Source organism: Nelumbo lutea, chromosome 2 (genome assembly GCF_056320005.1).
Source record: "Nelumbo lutea isolate HS-2025 chromosome 2, American lotus-T2T, whole genome shotgun sequence".
Classification (NCBI taxonomy): Eukaryota; Viridiplantae; Streptophyta; class Magnoliopsida; order Proteales; family Nelumbonaceae; genus Nelumbo; species Nelumbo lutea.
This window is the reverse complement of record NC_142685.1, coordinates 111,453,022-111,476,347: the sequence shown is the minus strand read 5'-3', so window position 1 is coordinate 111,476,347 and position 23,326 is coordinate 111,453,022. Positions and strand designations below refer to the sequence as shown.

At 37.6% G+C, this 23,326-nt stretch overlaps 1 protein-coding gene across 1 annotated transcript; it reads left to right on the top strand.

Annotated features, from left to right (window-relative positions):
• The first annotated feature begins 843 nt into the window (after positions 1-843).
• Positions 844-22,412, top strand: LOC148872801 (proline-rich family protein). The gene is made up of 7 exons (XM_088973495.1): positions 844-1,660; positions 5,669-5,721; positions 5,792-5,837; positions 14,943-15,020; positions 18,662-18,772; positions 21,335-21,414; positions 21,869-22,412. The coding sequence occupies exons 1-7, from the start codon at positions 1,130-1,132 to the stop codon at positions 21,975-21,977; spliced, it is 1,008 nt and encodes a 335-aa protein (XP_088829621.1). The 5' UTR covers positions 844-1,129; the 3' UTR covers positions 21,978-22,412.
• The last annotated feature ends 914 nt before the right edge of the window (positions 22,413-23,326 follow it).

The following is a 23,326-nucleotide window of genomic DNA, read 5'->3' as shown; positions in this document are numbered from 1 at the left end:
ATTTGATAAGGTTTGGATCGAATTGGACCCAATCCAAAACCGGTCGATTGACACCCCTAATTTCATACACAATGGGTCCCAGTCTAATGGGTGAGAACTAGACATGTTCATGAGCCGGGGAGCTCGACGACCCGGCCTGGTCCCCGGATGGGCTTGGACATGTTTTTTAGCCTGCAGGCTTGACCTTGGGCCTAAAAGCCCGACTCGATTATTTTTCAGGTCGGGCTCAGGATTTGTCAAAAAAGCTTGGCTTGAGCCGGCCCGGCCTGACTTTTTCCATAATATAAAATATATAATTTTTTTTATAATTTCTAAACCCTAACCTAACTAACCCTTTCCCTCTTTTCAGTTTTCGTTGATCTCACTTCTCACTCTCTAGCTTAACCAATGATAGCTAGCAAGTAGCAACCATCGACGCCACCAAAAAACCAGTGATCTTTGGCAAGTCGGCGTTGACCGTCGAGTATAGGCTAGCAGTGGCAGGCGACAACCGTTTTTTGACATTACCTTCTCCGGTGAACTCAAGTAGTAGCAAGCTAGCAAGGCGGCGAGTTGGGGACTGGCGACGAACATTCTCCAACGAGGCGGCAATGGACTAGGCTAGCAGCAACAACCTGCGAGCGACTAGGTCCTCTCTTTTTCTCCTTCTGTTTCTTGTTATCAAGTCAGTTCTCGGACTTGAGCCCGGGTTTCGAGCTTTTTATGAGGACTGGGCTCAGGCCCAAGTTATAGGCCTGATGGTCCTGCCGAATTCGGGCTCAGGCCTAAAAAAAATAAAGGATGAAAGCCGGGCCCATAAACAGGTGTAGTGAGAACAAAACTACAAGCGTATGAAAAATTAGAGAATCAACGGGACACTCCGCTCGTCGGACGTCAGCCACAAACTCAAAACTGTGAAAGAAAGTGTATGAAAAAGTGCAGGAGATCCGGACAGAGCTTGGCTACGGTTGTAAAATTCAAAAAATCGAAATGTAGAATGTAGAATAAAAAGTGCAGGCGCATTATAGCAATTTAATCAAAGTGGAGTGGAAGTTCTTATAAAAGGAGTTGGCGTTTGAACTTTTGAAGAAGTTGAAGATTTTGGAAATCCAACGCAGAAAAACAGAAACTGAAAAAAATAAACCCCGCCATGGCCATGGGCTCTTCATCCTCCTCCACCGACCCCCACAATCACCCTCCCTACGTAAACCCATCCTCGCGAGATTCTTCTTCTTCCAGACCATTAACCACTTCACACCCTCCTTCCTCCCCATCCCCCATATACACAGCCCAACCCATTCCCGTCATCGCCGGTAAAACTTCAAACCCCAACCCTCCCGCTCAGATGGCTAAGATCCAGGATCCTTCGGTTCCTCCTCCCCAGGGAGTCCTCTACCCAGTTGCCTCCTCCGGCCGAGGTTTCATTCCCAAATCCTTTCGACCCCAACCAGTCGACCAGCTGGTCACCGTCGCCAATCCCGGTGGCTTCCCTTCTCGATCCGTCGTCGCGTTCGCCAACCAGGTCCGGCCTTTTTCCTTCCCTCCCGGCGACCCCCAAGTTCAGGCGGTTCACCTGATGAGACCGCCTCACATGCAGCCGCCCCATCTTGGACCCAGACACATAGGGGCCACTGTTTCAGGCCCTCCTATCAAGAGCATTCCCCTCGTCGTCCACCCAAAGGTTCGATCCTGTCTGCTTTTTGAAGATGATTGATTTGGGTTGGATGTTTTCAGTTCTCACTTTTTTTTTTTTTTTTATTTCATTTATTTTATGCGGTTTCTAATAACATGGGTTTATGTGCTTTTGAATTTTTTGTTCGTTTTTAGTTTTTTTATCAGGTTCTTTAATTGGAATTGTGTGTTAAAATGAGACAATTTGAAGGTTGTTAGTTCATCTGATATGAACTAGTAACAAAGAAGCATGCCGGGTGAATAGGATAGAAAGAAAACACTAACTTTCTTAATCCTGAAAAGTGGAAAAGTGATGGTTTCAATCTCACAACATCTAGAAGCATGTTAAAGTGGTTAAATTCTGTCAATTTTCTCATTTTTCCGTTTATTTTTCTGTTGGGATGAACTGTGTACTTTGCATCCGAGAAAAGTCAATTAAGCTCCACTACTCTATACCATCAAGGAATCATGGAATTATGTATATGTAAATATGATTGGATGCTTGGCACTGAAATATGTTTAATTAGGAATTTAGGATCTAAAATCATCTACTTACAGATAATCATCAGAAGATTCAGAACCTCTAACATTAAGTTACAGGTTTGGCCCTACCATAATGGGGAATAGATCATTCCTCACTTCTTCAGGTAGTATTATTGAAACAGGCATTGCCCACAAAGAAATGAAATGTAGATCACCTTATGGGTGGTGTCAAAGTTACATGAAACCCCAGGATTGGGGAAAGATGCAAGTAAAACCTTACATAAAGGCTAGACAATATGAAAACCAAAAAATGGTTAGATTTGTTGACTGGCAAAAACTACCCTGAGATGGATGGACCCCCCATAGAACTAACTCTTCTCCACTCCGTAACCTGCAAGGCCACCTGTCAGATTGATCTTGGATTCATCTGAATGAAGTGTTCCCATTTGATGTCAAAGATCTAGCCTCTCAGATATGATGACACAGAATTCATAGGCCCTCTGACTCTTGCATCCTTCCATTAACAGCCTATGAATACCCCTTTATCTCTCCTCTATCAAACCCCAAAAGAGGGAAACAATCTAAGACCCTATGGAAGGGCCAATCTCAGCTCAGATATAGTTTCCTGAGCCTACTGGATACAAAACACTGGTAGCCCACTATATCCTCTAACTGGCTCTACCAATTCACTGTCCCAGGTTCCCAATAGAGTAACCGGCATAGTTGAACTTGACTTCTCCCATATCATGAGGTTGTGAACTCTCAGCAACAATCCTTGTGTCTACTGAAGAACTAGCTACTTTTCTCCATTCTCTAACCACATCATCAATCTATGTATCTTTAAGTATTAACTCCCTAGTTTGTATTCTATGTACCGTCCTGATGGGAATTACTCTCTTAAAACTTTTTTGTGGATTATCACTTATGACAGACAGGAGATCTTAGCTGAAAAAGGATCTCACAATTACTTATTCATGGGTCAAAAGATTGGAAAATTCTTGCTGATACATTAACTAAACAAGGGGTAAAGGGAGGCGGGGATATTTGTAAGACAGTAACTTGTATCACAAAAAGAGGAAGGGATCAGGAAGTTTATGCTAGCTTATTCCATGGGGTGCTTAACACTTTGTGCATAACAATTCTTTTACTTATTGTCAATAAAATTTAACTGTTACCCATAAAAAAAGCAGATGGGAGATCTCAGGAATATGAAATTGCAAATCCTTATCACAATCTAAGGGTCCTTTGTTAAATGGCTGAAGTAAAATACCTATTGCTTTGTCTGTACTGAATAAAATAATTTAATAGTAAAATATTCAAAGGTATAGTAATCATCTGAACTTCAGTTTTAGCCATTAAGGAGCTCACAGCCTCCTTAATAACTTATTCACTAAAAGATATTGATTCAGGGTTCACCCATTTAAGCTGTTATCTAATAGCTGCTAATCCTTATTTAATAATGGACGAGACAAAATCACCCATCTTCTTGGATTAGTGCCTCCTCTATTTCTGACATGAAAGGGAATTTGCATTAATATCACAAAAGCATCTCCATTGGGAGTGATCATGCCTGTTGGAAAAAAATAATGATCCGAATGAATTTATCTTGTCTCCCCTTCTATTATTTTCACCACATGTCAAATAAGTGCAGTTCACTGAATTTAATTTCTCATGTAGAGCTTTTAGTGGCATTAGTACATGATTAAAGTTCATACTTATAAAAAAAACATGATTAAAGTTCATCTTTAAATAGTTGATTAAAGTTGGTGATCTAGCAATAGCTAGATGAAATGCTGAACCTGACCGAGAAACTAGCTACCCTGTTTGGACAGAGCAGCTGATTCATAGGAAGGGGCTCTTTCATGGCAAGTCAAGTCAAGTCAAGTCAAGTCAAGTACTCAACTAAGCCTTGTCCCAACTATATGTTGGTGGTTACATGAATCCTGTTCCACCATTCCACTTTTTTAGTGTTATAATTGTCAAGTTATAGGCCTTCAAATCATATCTTGCTACTTGAACCCGTGTCCTTTTGTCCTGCCCCTAGCTCTTCTAGACCCTTCAACTTGCAACAAATTATTTTCTTCCATTGGTGCTGTAGATGGTCTTCAGTCTTCTCTCCACACGACCAAACCATTTTAGTTTACCTTCTCTTATTTAATCACCGAACTACTTCTAGGTTCCTACTTACTACAAAATGTTCTTTTTTGATCCTAGACTTCCTAGTTGTACGGTTTCTTGCTTTTAGGTAAGAAAGGAAGAAGCTCCAAATGTTGCTTGACATTGTATTTTGGAGAAAGAAATGCTTACCATTGTCTTCATTGTTCAAAAACCTACTCCATGTATTTTCCATTGGAGTACCCCACTTCGTTCATTGATCAACTGGTAGGTTTCTGCCAAGAGCAACTGAATAAAGTTTTTATACTGGGAAGAACTAGATTCTGTCAGTTCTTTCTAGCATGAAATGAAACAGCCAGAGCTCCATCCAAGATATTGTAGAAAGAAATATCCAAGGAAAAAGCCTTTAGAGATTTCTTCAACCGGACTGATGAAGTCTCCCTTTCTTAATGAATCGATTGTATTCTCAGTGTCCACTAGAGTTTTTAGCAGAACAAAGCATTCATCAATGCCTTTTTCCCTACAAAGCACATCCATTGGTAGGGGGTTCTATAACTTTCAGATTTGGTAGTGGGTTTTGTGGGATGAAGGACAATGATGCCTGGATGTGGGCACAGACATAGACAGAGATGCGTTAAATGGGGATACAACTCTCATTTCCTAATATTATGGGCACAGATACGGATGCAGGTATCCCATTTCATATGCTTATATCATGTTTTGTAGCTAGTTTTTTAGCTAAATGTCATTTCTCATGATCACCTTCAGACATTTACTTTCATTTTTAAATAATTACTTCTCAATGCTTATGTCTTGCAAAATTTAATTAAGTTTCTACATGTGCAAATATTTTTATAGTATAATTTGTTAGAAGACATCACTTCACATATTTGAAAAGCTTAATGTTATAAAGTACTTCTAGAAGTATCTTTGCAGCATTTGGTATTTTATCTGGGTATCATAGGTTAAAAAGGTATGTGATCACAAATTTATCTTTTCAAAATTCTAAAAGCTCTCTAGAAAAATACTTTAAACTTTTCTAAGATGATTTACCCTGTTAGTGAGACACAAACAAATTAGAAAACAGCTTCTAGAACACTGAAATAGATCAATGACCTATAAACTATGAAATTACCACTGGTGTTGGAATTTGAAAATTCTGATTTCTTCTTTTATGGTTTCTTTCCCTTTTTTCACATCTGCATAACCAGATCATACATTCCCTACCGATTGTCACAAAACTTAACATGCTTCCTATTGCCCATGTGAACTATGGCTCTTGATAATGCCTTTCTCCTTTGGGCTATTTGTTTTCCATCACCATTATCATCTCTTTATGTCACTATTGTATCTCCAATTACTTTCTACAGTTTGCTTTTAGAGTGCATTTAATTGGTTTTTGTGTTGCCTTTTCTTTTAGGCTGCTCAATTCCCATCTTCAACATCTGATTTTAATGGCTATAAAGAGTTAAGGTAAATTTATCTAAATCTCATCTTTAACTTACCTGATTGTATGTGAGTAGTAATTTTTTCCTGTTTGCAGGGATAGAAGTAGAGATGATACAGTTGTGACAATTCATGATCGAAAAGTAAGTAAAATATTTTATTATTCTTGTATTTGTTTGACTGTGGATATGTTTTATGCATGCGATTACAATGTACATGTAATAAGCTTTGATATCTTAAAAAATGCCTTATTATTTTTAAAATGTCTATCTATTTATTGTATTATTTACAATTACTTGCGGTCAACTGCAAGTCTGAGACATTTTTAATATTGTTAAGTAGAATTTGCAAGTGATTTTATCATGGCAACTTTATTCTCATGCTTTTATCTGTAATTGTTGACATCTTGCTGCCCAGAAGATTGTGAGTGACCTCAGACAGCCTTATATTGCCACCGGGGGGGGTGGTATGCCCATTTGTGCAAAATTTGTTTATTGCCAATTTTCAATATTATCAGATCATCAGCGTCATCATTCATGCCTGATCCCAACTAATATTAACATCTGGAACATAAAATTATAAATAACTTAAAGAGTGAAGAGCTGTTTTGTAATGGCTAAAGTGGCTGAACTGAATGACTAATTGCTTCTTTTAGTGGGTAAAATAATCAAATAAATTAAATATTTGAGGGTATAGTAATCAACCCAACTTCAGCTTCAGTCATTAAGGCGAACCTACTTAATAACTTATAAATCATTCATCATTCAGGTTGACCACTTCATCTGTTTTATCAAACGCCCCTTGAGTTACACTAATGTGGTTTCATATGTCCACGTTCTACTAAAAATTCTATGTTTTTACCTTTTTGATAGATAACAACAGATATGTTAGTTGTAATGAGTGGTAAAGTTGTGGGTGTGTTGTGTCTTTATGTCATTAGTTATGTTGCAGTATTGGGTCTAAAGTTAATATGCCTGATTTAGTTATTTTTATTTGTGCTTATATGGCCCTCACTAATCAGGGGCACTCCTGTTCTTTTATGTAATATTTCTTCTATAATAAAAATTACACATTAGGGCTTGCTGAGTACAGTCTTGCCGCCCATGACTCTTCTTTCTTTTCTGTTTTCTCTCTTCTTTGCCCTAATCACTATTGCAGGTCAGCAAGCATGGTATCAGAGCTGTCAGCTGTGGCGACCTGATTTCTGTTCACCCTAGTTCTTCTTCTCCTTTCTTCTATCTTCTTCCTTTTCTTTTTTAGTTACTGATTAAGGAACCCTAGTTCTGATCGGTTCACGCAAGAGTACCTGTATCTAGGGTTTCTCTTTGGGTGTAGGGACCAAAGGGGAGAGTTTTAGCCCAGTTGATGCCCTACTAGTTCTCTGTAATAGTCAGTAGCCATTTCACTACTAGAGAGATCTGTTTAGACCAGATCTAGAAGGAAGACTTAATGGTCCTAGATTTGACCTGATACAAGATTTCTGGTGATCACAGTGAGATACCTTATCACCTGCTAGGTTGTATGCCTTTTTTATATTAATGAAAATTTATTTTTACCATAAAAAATCAGTGGGATGTTTTTCCTCAAGTGTCTGGAAGGTACAAGTGAGTTGAGGACCGTGTTACAGCTGGAGACTTGTTGCTGGATCCTTTGCTTGCTTCGAACTTCAGTTACAACTGAGTACAGGTTGCTTTTTGGTGTTACAGAAACAATAGATAAGCTGGTAGAGGAAAAATAATGTCATCAGTCTTGGGTGAAGTATCCTCTAGAGATTACCAACCTGTTGGGAGGACTCCTAACTTTGACAATCCCAATCTGCGTAGCCTACAGATAATCAGTGTGTTACTGTGTTACTAGATGAGTATAATTTCAATGAATGGGCAGTTTTAGCCAAATTGTTCATTACCTCCTATATTAATGGGAAAAAGAAGAAACCTAAGGAAGAAGATGCTGAGTATTCAAGTATTCAACCTGGTGTAAGCAAAATGCAACTGTCATGCCTTGGATACTTACTTCAATGACTCCAAGGGTTGCAATGACTGTCCAACACTTTCCTACAGCCTTTGAGATTTGGGAAAAAGTCTCTAAGACTTGCGGGCAATGGAAGAACAATGCTAGAATCTACAGATTGATCCAAGATATTGCTTCCCTAAAGCAAGGAGACATGTTGGTGGCCACATGCTTTGCTACTATGGAGGGATTGTGGGAGGAATTAAATCATCATCTAATAATTGACTGGGAAAACATGAAGGACAAGGAGAAACGTGACAAATAGATTGAGGAAGGTAGGGCATTTAAGTTCCTAGTTGGAATGGACCCTATATATGAAGGTATAAGGTCACAAATATTGGGGATGGATGAACTTTTAGATTTACAACATGTTTATTACCTCATAAGGAATGGAGAGGTAAGAAGAAGGAAATGCAAGTTGATACACAAGTGTAGCAGCCTGTTGAGCATTCTGCTTTAATTTCTTCTGGCCAAAAGAGGGAAAGAGTATTGATAAGAAGAATCATAAATGTACACATTGTGGAGGTGAGAGACACACCAAGGAGATATGTCGGATTCTTTATTTCCATTTGAAATCAGTTGCATTAAGGAAGGATAAGAAGCCTCAGAAGGGTCATACATCGAGTGGAAATGTGGCAATGGATAGCAGTGTAGAGATTCAAAAGAATACATCTTTAGTTGCTCCTTCTATGATGGGACAAACCACTAATTCTTCTGCCTTAGGTTTCTTTTTTTTTTTTTTTTTGATTTTACAGTTGATGAGGTAGAAATCCTTAGTCAAGCCATGGCTCGGTTGAGGAACAACCCCTTGCATCCTCTTCCCTTTCTAAAATAGGTATTGTCTTTGCTCATAGTGCCATAGTCTTTTACATTCTGGCTCTGGGATTATTGATTCAGGAGCCACTGACCATATGGAACATATGCCCTCTTTGTTTGCATCCTATCATTTGTTGTTTGGACAAGATAAGGTGAGAGTAACTGATGGTTCCCTTTCCACTATTTATGGGAAGGTGGAGGTAAACCTTAGTAAGGATCTCTCCCTTAATTTTGTTCATGTTCCTAACTTTGCTTCAAATGTGGTGTCTGTCTCTAAGATTACTAGGAATTTGAATTGCAGTATAACTTTCTTTCCTACTCATTGTGTTTTTTAGGACAGATTGACAAGGAGAAGATTGGGCGCGGTCATGTGTTTTTTTTTGAAAGGTAAGATAAGGCTTTATTAAAATCATCAAACAAATAGTACAACTCCCTAACCACACTGAGATTGGCCAGGAAAGCTGAACAGCTTACAGACTCCAAATGGAATGGGATCTTAACAACTTGGTTACATTCAGATTTTTGAAATCAGCCTTCACAGAGACTCAAGAAATCAATTTGCAAACCAGAGTGTATAAGGTCCTTTGAGTTCTTCACTTTGTTATAGAAGATTCTATTGTTTCTTTCAGTCCAGGTAGACCAAAGAACAGCGGCAGGGACAGATTTCCAACAAACTTTCCTTTTCTTCTTTAGACCTTGATCATTCCAGCAGCACAACAACTCACCACATCTTGCTTAACAAACTCCTAGCATCTAGTGTAGAAGAGACTGGTCAGCCCTTTAGGTCCCAGAGATTTCTCACTCTCCAACATGCAAATTGCAGCCTTAATTTCCTCCTCTGTGAAGGGTCTCTCAAGCCACTGCTTTTGGGCATCACTTAAATGTTTGAAGGGAAGATTTGATGGAAGAGGTCTTCTAGACCAGTTTTCTTTATAAAACCTCCTGTAGAAACTTGTAGTAATCTGTTTAATTTCTGCGATCGAATCTCCCAATTTTTCATCACATTCCAGCTTACTTATTGTAGAAGACCTGTACCGAGCATTTGCCATTTTATGAAAAAAAAGAGTATTCCTGTCCCCTAACTGCAGCCATGTAATTTTAGTTCTCTGCCTCCATTTAATTTCATCTTTCACTACCAGTTTATCATAAATCAACTTTGCCCGACTTCTTTTCTACCTAAGGGCCTCCGTAAGTGGCCCTACCTCTTCAGCCCTGTCAATCTCTTCTATTGAATTGAGGCAATCTCTTTTTTCAGTTCTCAAGGTTAGACCGTTATCCACCTTTCAAACCTTGGCCCTTTCCTTGACTGTTGCCAATTTCCTTGCAGGAACAAAGGAGCTAGTAACATCCATATGCACATCACACCAAACAGATTTCAACATAGGGATGAAACCTTCATCTTGAAACCATGCATTTTCAAGCTTGTAGGGTCTCTTGGCTTTCTCTCTACCACCACAGACCAATTGATTGTGGTGGTCGAGCTTGAAGGGAGCGGCCATGAGTTTGGAGGCTTTTACTATTTTGATGAAGACTAATTTATCCATGCTTTCATCTCCTTTCACTGGTTGTGATAATGAGGAGTTATAGTTAGGTTACATTTGTGGCATGCTAGGTTAGGTCATATGTCTTTATCTTTGATGAAAGAATTGTTTCCTGAGTTGTTTGTTTGTTTCAAGTCAGAGTTTTGTTTGTGAAGTCTGTCAAATGTCAAAGCAATGTAGAAACATTTATCTAATCTCAAGTAATGAAATTCATGCTCCTTTTGATTTGGTAAATTTTTTATGTTTGGGGCCCCCACCCCTTGTTTCTATTGATGGCTTCTGATATTTTATCTAATCTCAAGTAATGAAATTCATGCTCCTTTTGATTTGGTAAATTTTGATGTTTGGGGCCCCACCCCTTGTTTCTATTGATGGCTTCTGATATTTTATCAGCTTCATAGATCACTATTTTAGATGCACGTGGATCTACTTGTTAAAAGGCCGTAATGAAGTACCATGAATAATTGAGACACAGGGCAAAAAGATTAAGCAATTTTTCTTAGATAATGCTATTGAGTATTTTGAAAGCTCATTGAATGTGTTTATGGAGGAAGAAGGTTTTTTGCACCAATCATCTTGTGCTAGCACTCCCCAATAATTATTTTTGTAAGTAGTTGAGTGCAAGAACAAACACTTAATTAGAGATGGCTTCAGCCTTACTTTTTCAGCACAAGATACCCAAGAATTATTGATCACAAGCAATTCTAACAACCTCATATTTGATAAATTGGATGCCATCTATGGTGTTAGGCATAGTTGTCAAGGCGTCGCCTAGGCGCCCTTGGCTGGGCGCCCTTGGCTGGGCGCCTCGCCCAAATGCCTTGACTTTTAGCAACTAGACACCCTTCTAGGCGACTAGGCGCCCGCCTAGGCGACAAAAATGACAAGGTGGGCACCTTTTATAATGTCATTTATATTGATGTATCTTATTAATGTATGCGTTACTACATTTTATTATATGCTATATATATCAATTATACTTTGTTTTAATGTTTTACTATTGAAATTTAAAAGATCAAAGGGTTTTGAGGAGAGAAAAAGAAAAGGAAAGAAAGAAAAGAAAGAGGAAAGAAAGAATAGAATAATAAAGTTCTTTTTTCTATTCTTTCTCTAATTAAATAAAACAGAAACTCCATCCTTGTTTTTTTTTTCTATTTTACTTTCTATCTTGAATATTTATCATATAAAGTTAATAACCTTCTTTAGCTGCTAATTAATATGAATTTGCTCTATTAAATACTTATTATAGTAGTATTTTTTTTGAAAATAATGAAATTAATACATGCAAAAGATTTTTATCTTTTAGATGTGATGATTTGCCACATTTTTAGAGGAAATTTAATGTTCTTAATAAAGATAATTGCTTTTTTTTCAATTAACATACATGCTGAATGGTATATAAAACTACGAAACTAGCCAAAAGTCAGTTTTTTATATTATAAAACTTTTATCGCCTAGGCGGGCCGAGCGACTAGGCGCCCCAATGTCACCCAGAATCGCCTAGATGCCTTGAAAAGTATGGTGTTAGGCTTGAGAACTCCCTATTCTATTCTTTGTCCTACTCAGGATGAATTTCCCCTTCCTCCTAGAATTTTTGGTTGTATTTGTTTCGTTCATGTTAAGAATCTTAAGAAAACAAAGTTGGATCTTAGGGTTATTTGTGGTGTCTTTCTAGGATATTTTCCTACATAGAAGTGCTATAAGTGTTAAGATCTTGCTACTAAGAAAAAGTTTGTCACCAAGGATGTAGTCTTCTTTGAGTCTCAATCCTTCCAATCTCTCAAGAATCCTCTTCAAGTGGAGACTAGTAGGGTGGAAGAGGTTTCTTCCTCATCCCTTTGTGCCATTCTTTGCTTCTAGCCTTCCATCTTCTTCTCTTGATCCTCCTAGTTCTAGTTGTCCAAGTGAATCTGATGAGACTTTGGTTGACTTTACTACTATTCTAGATGTTGTTTCGGATGCAAGAGTTGGGGCTGATGTTGGTGATACTGATCTTGAACAACAGAAAGAGCTGAGGACCTTCTACAAGAAGAGAAAGAGGGAACCTTTAGCTTGTGACAACAACCTAGCGGACTCTGATCAATCTGTAATAGTGGATCCAAGTAAACATATTTCTGATTTGGACCTTCCCGTTGCTCTTTGTAAACTTGTTCGTTCTTGCACTACTCGACACCCCATTGCTAAATATGTTTCTTATTCTTGTTTATCTCCTCGTTATTACTCCTTTGTGTTTGTTCTTTCTTTTGTCCATGATCTCACCAAGTTCTGTATCTTATCCCAAATGAAGAGAGGCAATGAATGAAGAAATGAGGGCTTTGGTGAAGGGCAAGACTTGGGAATTAGTGGATCTACCAAAAGGAAAGAATATTGTGGGTGTTCATGTGAAACATAAAGCAGATGGATCAATAGAAAGGTATAAGGCCAGGTTAGTGGCAAAAGGGATTACACAAAAAGAGGGCATTAATACTTATCAAGAAAAAAAAAGAAAGAGGACATTAACTACAAGGAGACATTTTCACTGTTGCTAAGCTCTTAACACCATCTTGAGCAACAAAATTCTCATGGGAACTGCACCAATTAGATGTGAAGAATGCATTTTTGAATGGAGATTTACATGAGAAAGTGTTTATGAATCCCCCACCTGGCTATGATTTTCAAGGGAAGGTGTGCAGACTAAGAAAAACCTTGTAGGGACTGAAGCAACTTCCTTGTGCTTGGTTTCGGAGGCTTTGTGGAGCCATAAAGAATGTTGGTTATATTCAGAGTGGGGTTGTCCATACTTTGTTCATAAGGTGGATGATATGATCACAACACTTATGGTATATGTGGATGATATGGTGATAACAAGGAATGATCTAGAAGAGATAAAAAGACTAAAGAAGTTCTTGGCATTTGAGTTTGAGATTAAGGAACTGGGCAACTTGAGGTACTTCCTTGGGATTGAAGTTACAAGGTCACATGAGAAAATATACATATGATAGAGGAGATAGGTATGGTGGGGTGTAGACTAGTAGATACACCTAGAGCAGAATCATGTGTGACAAGAGCAAGTTTCTAAATATCGATACAGGCCAATACGCTGGTAGGACGTATTGGCCTGTATCAGTGTTTTTTTATGTTTTACTTATTTTTTTTTCAAAACCAGTTTAGAGGGGTTGGTTTAAGTCCCGGCTACCCTCTAAACCATGGCCTGACCTGATACAGCCCGTGTAGGGGCGTATCGGGAAGGCCCTGATACAATACATATCGGCCGATATGATATTTTGAACCTTGGACAGGAGTTTGTTGGTGAGGACTATACAAACAAGGAAAGGTACAAAAGTTGGTGGGAAAATTGATCTACCTGTCTCGTACCCAAGTAGACATTGCCTATGTTGTGCATGTGGTAAGTCAGTTTATGCATGCTCCCAAGATTTCCCATAGGCTGTTGAGAGGATCCTTAGGTATCTGAAACTTGTACAGGGAAAGGAATCTTATTCAAGAAGAACAATAAATTTGAGATAGAAGCCTATATTGATGCTGATTGGATAAGGTCTCTTGGAGATAGAAAGTCTATGTCAGGATATTGTACATTTGTTGGGGGAAACTTGGTCACTTGGAAGAGTAAAAGGAAAATGCGGTTGCTAGAGCAAGTGCAAAAGCTGAATATAGAGCCATGGCATATGGCGTTGCAAAACTATCGTGGCTCAGGACCCTTTTGTGTGAGTTAGGTGTGAAGCTTGATTCTCCTCTCAAGCTATACTATGACAACAAGGCAACAATTAATATTGCTAATAACCCGGTACAGCATGACAGTTAAGCATATTGAGATTGATAGAAACTTTGTAAGGGAGAGGATTGCCATTAATGAGCTATGCATTCCCTTCACACCCTCAGATATGCAACTTGTTGATATCTTAACTAAAGGACTCCCTTCTATGAAGTTCCATGGTATACTTGGCAAGCTGGGCACAATGGATATCTATGCTCAGCTGGAGGGGGAGTGTTGTAATTGGTGATTAAGTTGTAGGCCTTTTGTGTCTTTATGTTATTAGTTGTGTTGTAGTGTTAGGCCTTGGGCCTGATTTACTTCTTTGCCCTAATCACCATTGCGGGTCAGCAAACAATGTTGAGAAGACAAATGCTAAGAAATACTCATAGAAAGACCAAAGCTAAGAAATAAAGAGCAAGAGTGGCAGCAAAGATAGTGCAACACCTGCTAACCTCAATTCTAGTAGAGCCTCTAGGTCCTCTACAAGTCAAAACTCAATTGTATGTGAAAAGCACATTCCAAAAATCAATCAATTTCAACCTGTTTACTCAAGGAAAATGACTCCCAAAGCCCGGATCTAATAACTATCAATCAGCGCTGGAGCAACTTTCCAATGGATTTAATTTTCAGATGGAAAAAATTACAGATTTAATGTAGTGTTGATCACCCAGGATCCTTGCTCCTTCACCTAGCCTTTGTAGATGAGCCTCTTGATCCCTCTTTATTTTTAACTTCATTGAGGGGACACTTCTTCCTGTTTTATGTATTTGTATCCCTGTCCTTATCCATATCTTGGCATCATAGGCAGAAAGATAAAATCTTGCCCCAACCTGTTTGGAACTTCAGCTGGGTTATTCTGGCCATGAGCCAGCTCAAGTTACACTACTAATTCGATTTGTTGCATTTACTTCCAACATTTTCAGTTTCTTTTTTTTTTTTTTTTTTAAATCAGCAACTTCTATGTTTTGAGGTATTACTCTTTTTGGGAAATTGATCTAGATATTGCTTCAATGTTTTATGAAAAAAATGTACTGTTGATTTATGTTTGTCAAATTACCTCCTCAAATGTTATTTACCTTTCTATTTTACTTATAAAAAAAATGTTATTTACATTTCTTGTCCATTTATAGGTCAGATTATCGGATGGTGCTTCTCTTTATGCACTTTGTCGATCATGGGTGCGGAATGGTTTGCCTCAAGAAAGTCAGGTTTGCTCATTTTGATCTTCTATGAGGTGATGAGTGCCTTTTTTGTTGCCATGTGAAATTTGTTATGTAGCATGGGGGTGTGACATCATGATGTTATCTCTAGGGATGTTACTGGGTCTGGTTAAGTGTTAATCCTGCATTGAGACGACCTTATCGGGTCAGGGTCAGGTTAGCTTTAATCAGGTTTCAGCTTGGTTCAGGTTGGGGCAAACCTGTACTGAGCCTGAGCTATTGACGTTGCAGCATTGAAACACTTGCATAGATAGCTTTGGCTGAGTATAGAAGTACTATATGTGTGATGGACCGGGTCGGGTTTGGTATTCCACCTTTGTTTAGTTGGGTCAGTTTGGGTTAGGGTTGGAGTTACTGGCCAGTTGACATCCCTAGTTATTTCTCTTTCTTACTCTTTCCCACTTTTGTTCACTCATTCTGTCTGTTGGTCTATCTCCAATATATATGCATGATGCATAAAAGGTTTCAAATTGGGTCATGTGCAGTTATTCTCTAGATTTACCTCTATTTGAACAACATTGAGCAATGGTATGGTCATTCCGGACCCTCTGTTTTCTTTTCCTTTTCTTTCTTGTTTACCTTTATGTTTCCTAGATACAAAATATAAATGGTTGGCACAGTGTCAAGTATGGACTTTTTACTAAAAATTGAAGTATCTGATATGAAGACATGATATGTCATTCCTTGTACATGTATCTAGGTATCATGGATTACTTGTATATTGATGGAAAATATTAAAAGAGATCATGAAGTAGGGTTTAGGCAACCCAATTAAAATTTTAGTCCAGTAAGGGATTCAACACAAAGATCCTTGAAACAAAAAAGAAATGACAAGGTGTAAGAGCATAGATATTTGACCCGGCATAACCTTGGATTAATCCATCCGACCGGTCCAGTCTAATAATCAACCCAGGTAATCATGCATATGGCTACAGTTAGCCATCCATGATGATTTGGCAAAATTATTAGAAGATTCCAGAATAATTTCTTAAAGGGAGAAAAGATATGTAAGTGGAGACCCATGTCTGCAAAAGGGGATCCAAGACCCAAGACCTGACTCATTTTCTATCTAACCCTCTCTCTCTCACACAGATTCTCTCCCTCCCTCTTTCTCCATTGTTAGAGGAACTGTTAGTGGCCTGATCCCTCTCTGGAGGGTGTAGTGCAGCCCCTCCAAGGGTCTGGTCATTCGGTATATTTCTCCATCTTTTCCCCTTTCTCCGTTTTTCCATAGACTTTTGCGAGCCTGAATACTGTTGTTGCCTATCTGCCAGGTTTGCAGAACCAATGGGCTTCACAAGGTACATAGTTTGTGCCGAATCAAGGTGATTTGAATCACATTTGGATAAGTTTAAAAGATTCATGGACCAAATTGTAGTAGGATTTGGACAATAATTGATTAATTTTTGAGAAAAAAGGTTCGATGGCGAGACTTATTTTGGACTCCTTAGGATATCCATTTTGAATTATGAATCATATCATAAATCATTAAATCATTAAAACATGGCTCACCTCCTCACTCCATATTAACTCTATACCCAATTTTGTAATTGATCTTTTTCCTCAATAATACTAGTCATTGAAGTTTCAAATATTTAAATACTTGGATACTATTTTGTGGCATAGTGCTATAGACCTTTCACCTTTGTCAAAAAATATGTGAAGCCCTCTTGGGCAGCAGCAGGAGCTGCCATTATGGACAACTTCTATGTCTTCTAAGTTCCTTTGCTAGGTGAAATGTAGAAAACTCCTTGGACTTGCCATTAGCTACCACGCCCATAACAATCTTGGTAAAGTTTGATAACAAATTAAGCATGGTGCAAATTTTCAAAGATAATAAAAGTGCTAAATATGTTAAAACGTACCTTGGAGTGTTACAATCTCCATGGAATTTTGAGAAATGTTTTGGTTTCACAGAATGTTGAAGCCTACCTCAGAATCAAAATTTGACATGCTCTACACTATTTGATATAGAGTATCATATATCTCTGGCTTTTATCAATTTGAGTATGCTACTTGTAAGTTGCACTGTTGTTTCATGACCTTATGTCACTTTTGGAAATTGATATATACTGTTACATAGTCTGAGGCAGCTTTTATGTGCTTTCTCTGGGCTGAACATTTCATGTTGGTATGTTTTCTTTTTCTGGAATTGAACATTCCACCATGTTGCTTTCTTTTTCATGTTGAAATAGTGAAGAAAACTGATACTACCACACCTTTGCAGTCATATCCTATTTGAACCTGCCTTGCCTTGTTAACAGAGCAGGCCAGGTTTTTGTCAGGGCATGAAGTAGGGGTGTGTCAAGAAAAGGATAAAAAGACTTAAAATGCTTATGCTATGGTATTCTAGGAATGACATACACCATAACCTGAACCCGATCTGAACTTGCGGTGGACTATGCTACCTGGATATGGCAAGTGCATGGTTGGACATGATATCAGATTATGGAATTTACACTAAAAGTTGATCTGGCATCAAAGTTGCCAAGGTGACACCTAGGCAATAAGGTGCTCTTTGAGGGTCGCCTGGCCTAAACATTTATATATTTATATGCAAGACACCACATAATTTTTTATATCTTTATTTATGTTATTATCAGTAGTACAATAGATATTACTAGACTAAATTATTCATATTGTGGGTTTATGATAATGATATTATTATTCTTGTACTAGTTTTTTTTTAATATTTTTCTGTTCAATCGACACACAAGTCAATGACATAACCTTGAACCCTTTAAGACTTTAAAGCCTAAATTCACAAGTAAGAAATACCTTGAAGATTTTATCCTATTGACACACGAACAATCAATAGGACTTTTTCTTCATCATCATCTTCTTCTGCCTAGGACCAAAACAAGGGCTTAGCCCTTTGTTTTGTATGCTTTCTTTCCTTTCTTATTTTTCTTCTCATAAATATGTTGATTTTCTATCTTTTGATATGGGGTTTATACTTATTTCATGAGGATTATGGTAATTATTAGTTAAAGATTACTGCTTATTACTATGAAATCTAAGGAACTACTAGAGGATTTATATTTTTTAATCTAAAAAATTCATTGCCTAGGTGACTAGGCGATAAGACACTCCCTTTTCACATAGCTTCGCCTTGGTGCCTTGAAAACCAATTCCTGACATGATGTGACATCCTTCTATGGGTATCCAGTTGTCATTAGGGGGTGGGTTGATATTTCACCCAAATCCTGTCCTGATAGTTGTTGGATGAGGCATGTTATCCACTTAGCCTGTCCTATTGACAATTGACATCTTTATTAGCAGTTGATGTCTATAAACATGCCTTCTTGGCAATGCACAGTGGAGCTTCCGAAATTCTTTTGTTTTCTTGTCAATTATACATTTTGACCATGGTCTTCTATATTTAGATTGCATGTTATACTATAATTTCCGAATCTGTGTGCATAAAACCTTTATGCATAATTGTATACATATATCCTAAATGCATACATACATATATCCTAGAGTTGAAGTGATTGGAACATGCTTAAACATAGTCCTCTGGCTCTATCCTGTCATTATTGTTGTAGCATCCTTTCCACACCCCCCCTAAGCCCAAAGTAACGTGCTAAGAGTTCTTGTTTTAACATCTTTGGATTTGTTTTTGGCAGCCACAGTTTGGGGAGGGGGTAAAACTACTTCCAAGACCTTTGCCCACTTCTATATCAGAGATTCCCTTGCCAAAGAAAACTGAAGGTGATGATGAAGATGAAAAAAAAGAGGTCAGTTCTTATAATTTATTGGACAATTCTATATCATTTTTTACTGATATTTGGCATTATCATTTGTGCGCTAAGACATATACTGATTGACCAAAAGCAAGTAGAAAAATTGTTAATGGGAATGGAATAGTTTTCTACTAAAATCTACATAAGTTTTGCTGGGGTAGGGTGTTATTTGGTGTACTAATTGAAAGAGTTTACCATATTCATGCTGATAAATATATACAATGTGCCCAGCACCCCAGTTTTGAGGTTGTCTCTAGTCTCTGTTTCTCAGGTGGTTTTGATCAATATTTTGATTTTCTGGATTGCTAACAGTATGTGCTGCATGTAAGACATCCTTGATTAAAGAAAACCTGGACATTTTTTTTCTCTTTTTATTGACAAATGCTGAGCAACATTTTTGTTAATACTTGGTGCACTTATTTATGATTAGTATATTCTTTTTTTACTTCAATAGAGTGAAGTTTTTGAATAAAAAAAATTCAAAGTAAGCCGAACTAAGAATATAACCAGTGGTGAATCTAGGGATGCAACTTGGGCTGGCTCAGATTGATATTTTGTTAAATTTTGAAATGAAAAATTTCAAATCAGGTACCCAACTTGTACTCTTAATGATCAGCATATTTAGAAGTGCCAGGTAGAAATTAGTTAATAATGGTGGTAAGAGATTATTTTTTTCCCCTGCAAGGAGAGGGGTTGAAGATGCCCCACTTCTGGGGCTTTTATTTGTTGGGTGTGGTTGATCTTTGTGTTTGATTCTGGGCCTGCAAAGCTCATATACGTCATGTATGATTTTTTAATGAAAATTTATCTTTGTATACTATCAAGAAAAGCCACCCACTAAAGCCAGGGCTAGGTGGATAGCATATATAGGTTCTTTGAAACATTATGTGACTGCTGCATACCAGTAAAGTAGGGGTGTAACTCTAGTACATGATTTGAAGATTTTTCACTGCATCTAGCCCAGTCAGGTCCTTACAAAGTTTAACAAATGCTCAACCTGAGTCCACCCAAGTTTTACCCCTATAAAGAAGGGTTGGTTTTATTGGATGGCTATGACACTAGCTGTGCTTGAGGGGCTGAATTTTATGAAATCAAGAAACATTACACCTGTAAAATGGATTCCAGAGGATATGTGGTTGTAACATGAGTTAGAATGAACTTGGAAATAAGTGTCCTAGGAACTTAGGTGGTAAGATTTGGAAATGAGATAAGTGATCGTGGACTGAGATGGTTAGGCCATGTTAAATTAGGACAGTGAATGCGTTATGAAGAGGAAGTGACTAACCAATTAAGAGTTCTAAAGAACAATAAGACTACTAAATATAACCTTAATTCGGATAGGTAAAAAAGATCTGGCTTATTGTTAGCAAAAGGAAAACAAAAAGGCATTGAAATCTTATAATGGGAAGGGGGAAAAGGTTCAGTTATGCAAGGAGAATTAGGCAGATGGTGGTGGTGGTGGTGGTATTTGTCTTCTTGTTCTCTCAGTCTTTCTAAGCTTTATATTAGAATGTGGTGGTTGGATTATTTCAATATAGAAATAGAATTCAGCTTTTATTCTTGATGGTTCTCACATAACTTGTTTGGTTGTTTTGAGGTATGTACAAACTACTGAGAGGCATTTTGATGTGCATGACTTCATATTGAGTTCATATATGAGTGCTCTGATAGTGCATGTGAAAGGGGTGATGGTTAACTTTTGACTTTTATATTTTGCTTTGTTTAATTTAGAGGACTTGGACTTCATGTAGCTGACCCCATATAGTTGGGAAACTTGGGATAAGCCTTGGATGATGTTGATGATGAATTAAGAGGACTTGATGATGCTAATTGCATGTAGCGCTAGTGTCGTAAAATAAAGTAGTGATCCAGAAGGAAAGCATAGATACAAAGCAGGATGCTTGTATTCATATCTTTTGCTTGAATTTGAAAAAACGAGTACTAGTATGGTTAATAGACCTGTTCATGGGCTGGGTGTTGGGCTTGGTCCTTGAACATTTTACACTGCTTTGGGGCTTGGGCTTTGAGCTGGGCACATTCAAATATTGGCAAAAGCTCAACCTGAGACCGGCCCATGAGAAGGTCTAATGGTTTGGTTAATCAGTGTGATTGAATGAGGAATAAAAGAAGAGAGTTTAGGAATAAGAATAGAAGAAAACTTGAATAAGAGAGCACAACTAGATGGAGCATTCTGCCCTTTTTATGCTATTTATACGATGCTGAAAATACTAAAATACCCCTTCAACAATATAATAATACCAGGGATCAAATATTCAATTGTCTATTTTCTTAATACGTAACTGCAAGATGTAGACAATGTAGTTTGAGCTACTTTCTTTATCACGGTATCTCAATTCTTCTTCTATAATTTGAGTGGGTATAACATTAATTTTATTTCTTCTGTTCATGGTAATTGTACCTTCTGACATCAAAATAGTTCTCATAGCTTCTATTAGTACTTTTACACAGAATTGAATGTCCTTTTACGTTGATATATACTCTCCAAACATGTAAAAGAATTTTTGATTCTATTTACTTTGCTTTATTTGTTTCCAGGATGAAGGTTCTGTAGAGGAATTATCTGCCCAGGAATTGTTGCAGAGACATGTAAAACATGCTAAAAAAGTTCGGGCTAGGTAGGTTCATCTGTTGATGTGAATCATTGCACAGTATCTCCTCAATATGTTTAGTTCTTTAGAAATGCAATAATGAAATTTGAAGCAAGATGACAAATAAAATTTCTGGCATGACTGATGCCATTCTTAATATTGATACTGTGAGGAAAGGGAAGAAAACATTAATGGATATTTGTTGTATTGCATTCAATAGCTGCTAATAGCTAGAGTTTGATGTTAAGAGTTGTGAACCTATTTAGCGTATTTCTTCTTAGAACTGAGCCTTGTGAAACTAATCATGCAAAGAGACTAGGTGTATGAGATGCTACTATATATTTGCTAATCATCTTTATGGAATTGATCATCATGGATTCTGTGTCTCTTCAACTGGTCTTTACGAGACCTTCATAGGATTGTAGCTTAGTATTCATTTTGCAGAAATTCCGTAACTTAGTGTCGTTTGATATGGCTGCAGATTAAGAGAAGAACGGCTACAACGGATTGCGCGTTACAAACAAAGGCTTGCTCTTCTTCTTCCTCCACCAGTTGAGCAGTACAGAAATGATGCAGCTAGCATAAGCTGATTTGTACTAACTTGATCTGGTATCCTCCCCAGAGGTTTTGGCTCTTATAACTCATTTGTCTAGTGCTTGGGCAGAGTTTCTTCATCCAGAGTTCCAGACAGGGAGGTGAAAGGTGAGACGAAAGTTTAGCTGTTACAGCGTTACGGCTTCAAGGGCTTGATGGGTCATGGGTCCATTTTACGTGGGACCAAAGGCAAGACTAATAGGTGGGTTGTACATGAGGAGACGTTTTATCAAATTTTCTTGTTGCTTTGTCCAGGAGAATGGTTATTTCCAACCTTGTGCTTAAAATTAATAGCACCTCACCTATGACGTGGGTTAAGAGATTGTATTACCAAATTGACATGTACGTCAGAGGAGCACTGCTTTGCCAAATGGCATCTGTAAGTGTATGATTTTAGTGACAGATAAGAAATGCCATCTTTTTTTGTTCAATATCTTGTCTATTTCTCTTCCTTCTCAGTACCTTATGTCGATTCACTTAACAATTAAGATCAAGGTTCAAAGTATCTATACTTATTGGAGTATTAATAGACAAGTATCTATACTTAATTAACTTGTCTATTGTTCTGGCTCACAGTTTGAATTGGAATCAAAATCTTCAAATTGGAATTGGGATGGTCTATTTTCATAGTCTGTTTGGTCGAAATAGGAAATAGAATGGGAATTGGAATTAATTGGAATAAGATTTCATTCTCAAGGGAGGAGGGAATGGCTATTCCCTTAAATGGGGGGAATGTCATTCCACCAAGGATGGGAATGGAGTTCTGATTTTGCCCAATGAAACAGTTGGAATTGGAATGGCCCATTCTTATTCTAATTCCAGATCCCTAATAGGCCCTACTTTTAATTTCAATTACCTTTCTTGTTAATTGCTGTAATTTATATCACGACAATTATTTTCTATTGTTGGAGGTGGAACCCAGCCACCCAGGTCATTTGCATAACAAACAAGAATAGTCTCCAATTAGACCAACAATGTGGTAAAGCCTTAAATTCTGAGATATAACCAATAAAAAATCTCACATGGATTTGAATGAAAATATAAATACTGCGTAATGGTTACATTTATTATCTTTCTATTGGTTGCTTCATGTCAATAAAGGAGAGATTGTTTGTACTGGATTCGGAAGGTTTTTTGAAAAATAATTTTAAGAGATGTATCAGGATATACCTCTTAAATGATACGTTAATAATAGTACATCCAAGACTTAGATGATTATAATTTGAGTAGTTGGATACAGGTGGAAAAAATAAATTGAGTTTCGGTCATTCCACCTGCTCCACCAATTTGTTACACCAAAAATCAATACGTATCAGTCTGCATGTATCCATAAACCTTATCTATT

What these genes read in the sequence shown, in the direction of transcription:
- LOC148872801 (XM_088973495.1), top strand. Translation starts at nt 1,130, where the DNA reads ATGGCCATGGGCTCTTCATCCTCCTCCACCGACCCCCACAATCACCCT. An exon ending in TGACAATTCATGATCGAAAA is followed by an intron (nt 5,838 to 14,942) that starts GTAAGTAAAATA and finishes GTCCATTTATAG; the next exon opens with GTCAGATTATCGGATGGTGC. An exon ending in GTTTGCCTCAAGAAAGTCAG is followed by an intron (nt 15,021 to 18,661) that starts GTTTGCTCATTT and finishes TGTTTTTGGCAG; the next exon opens with CCACAGTTTGGGGAGGGGGT.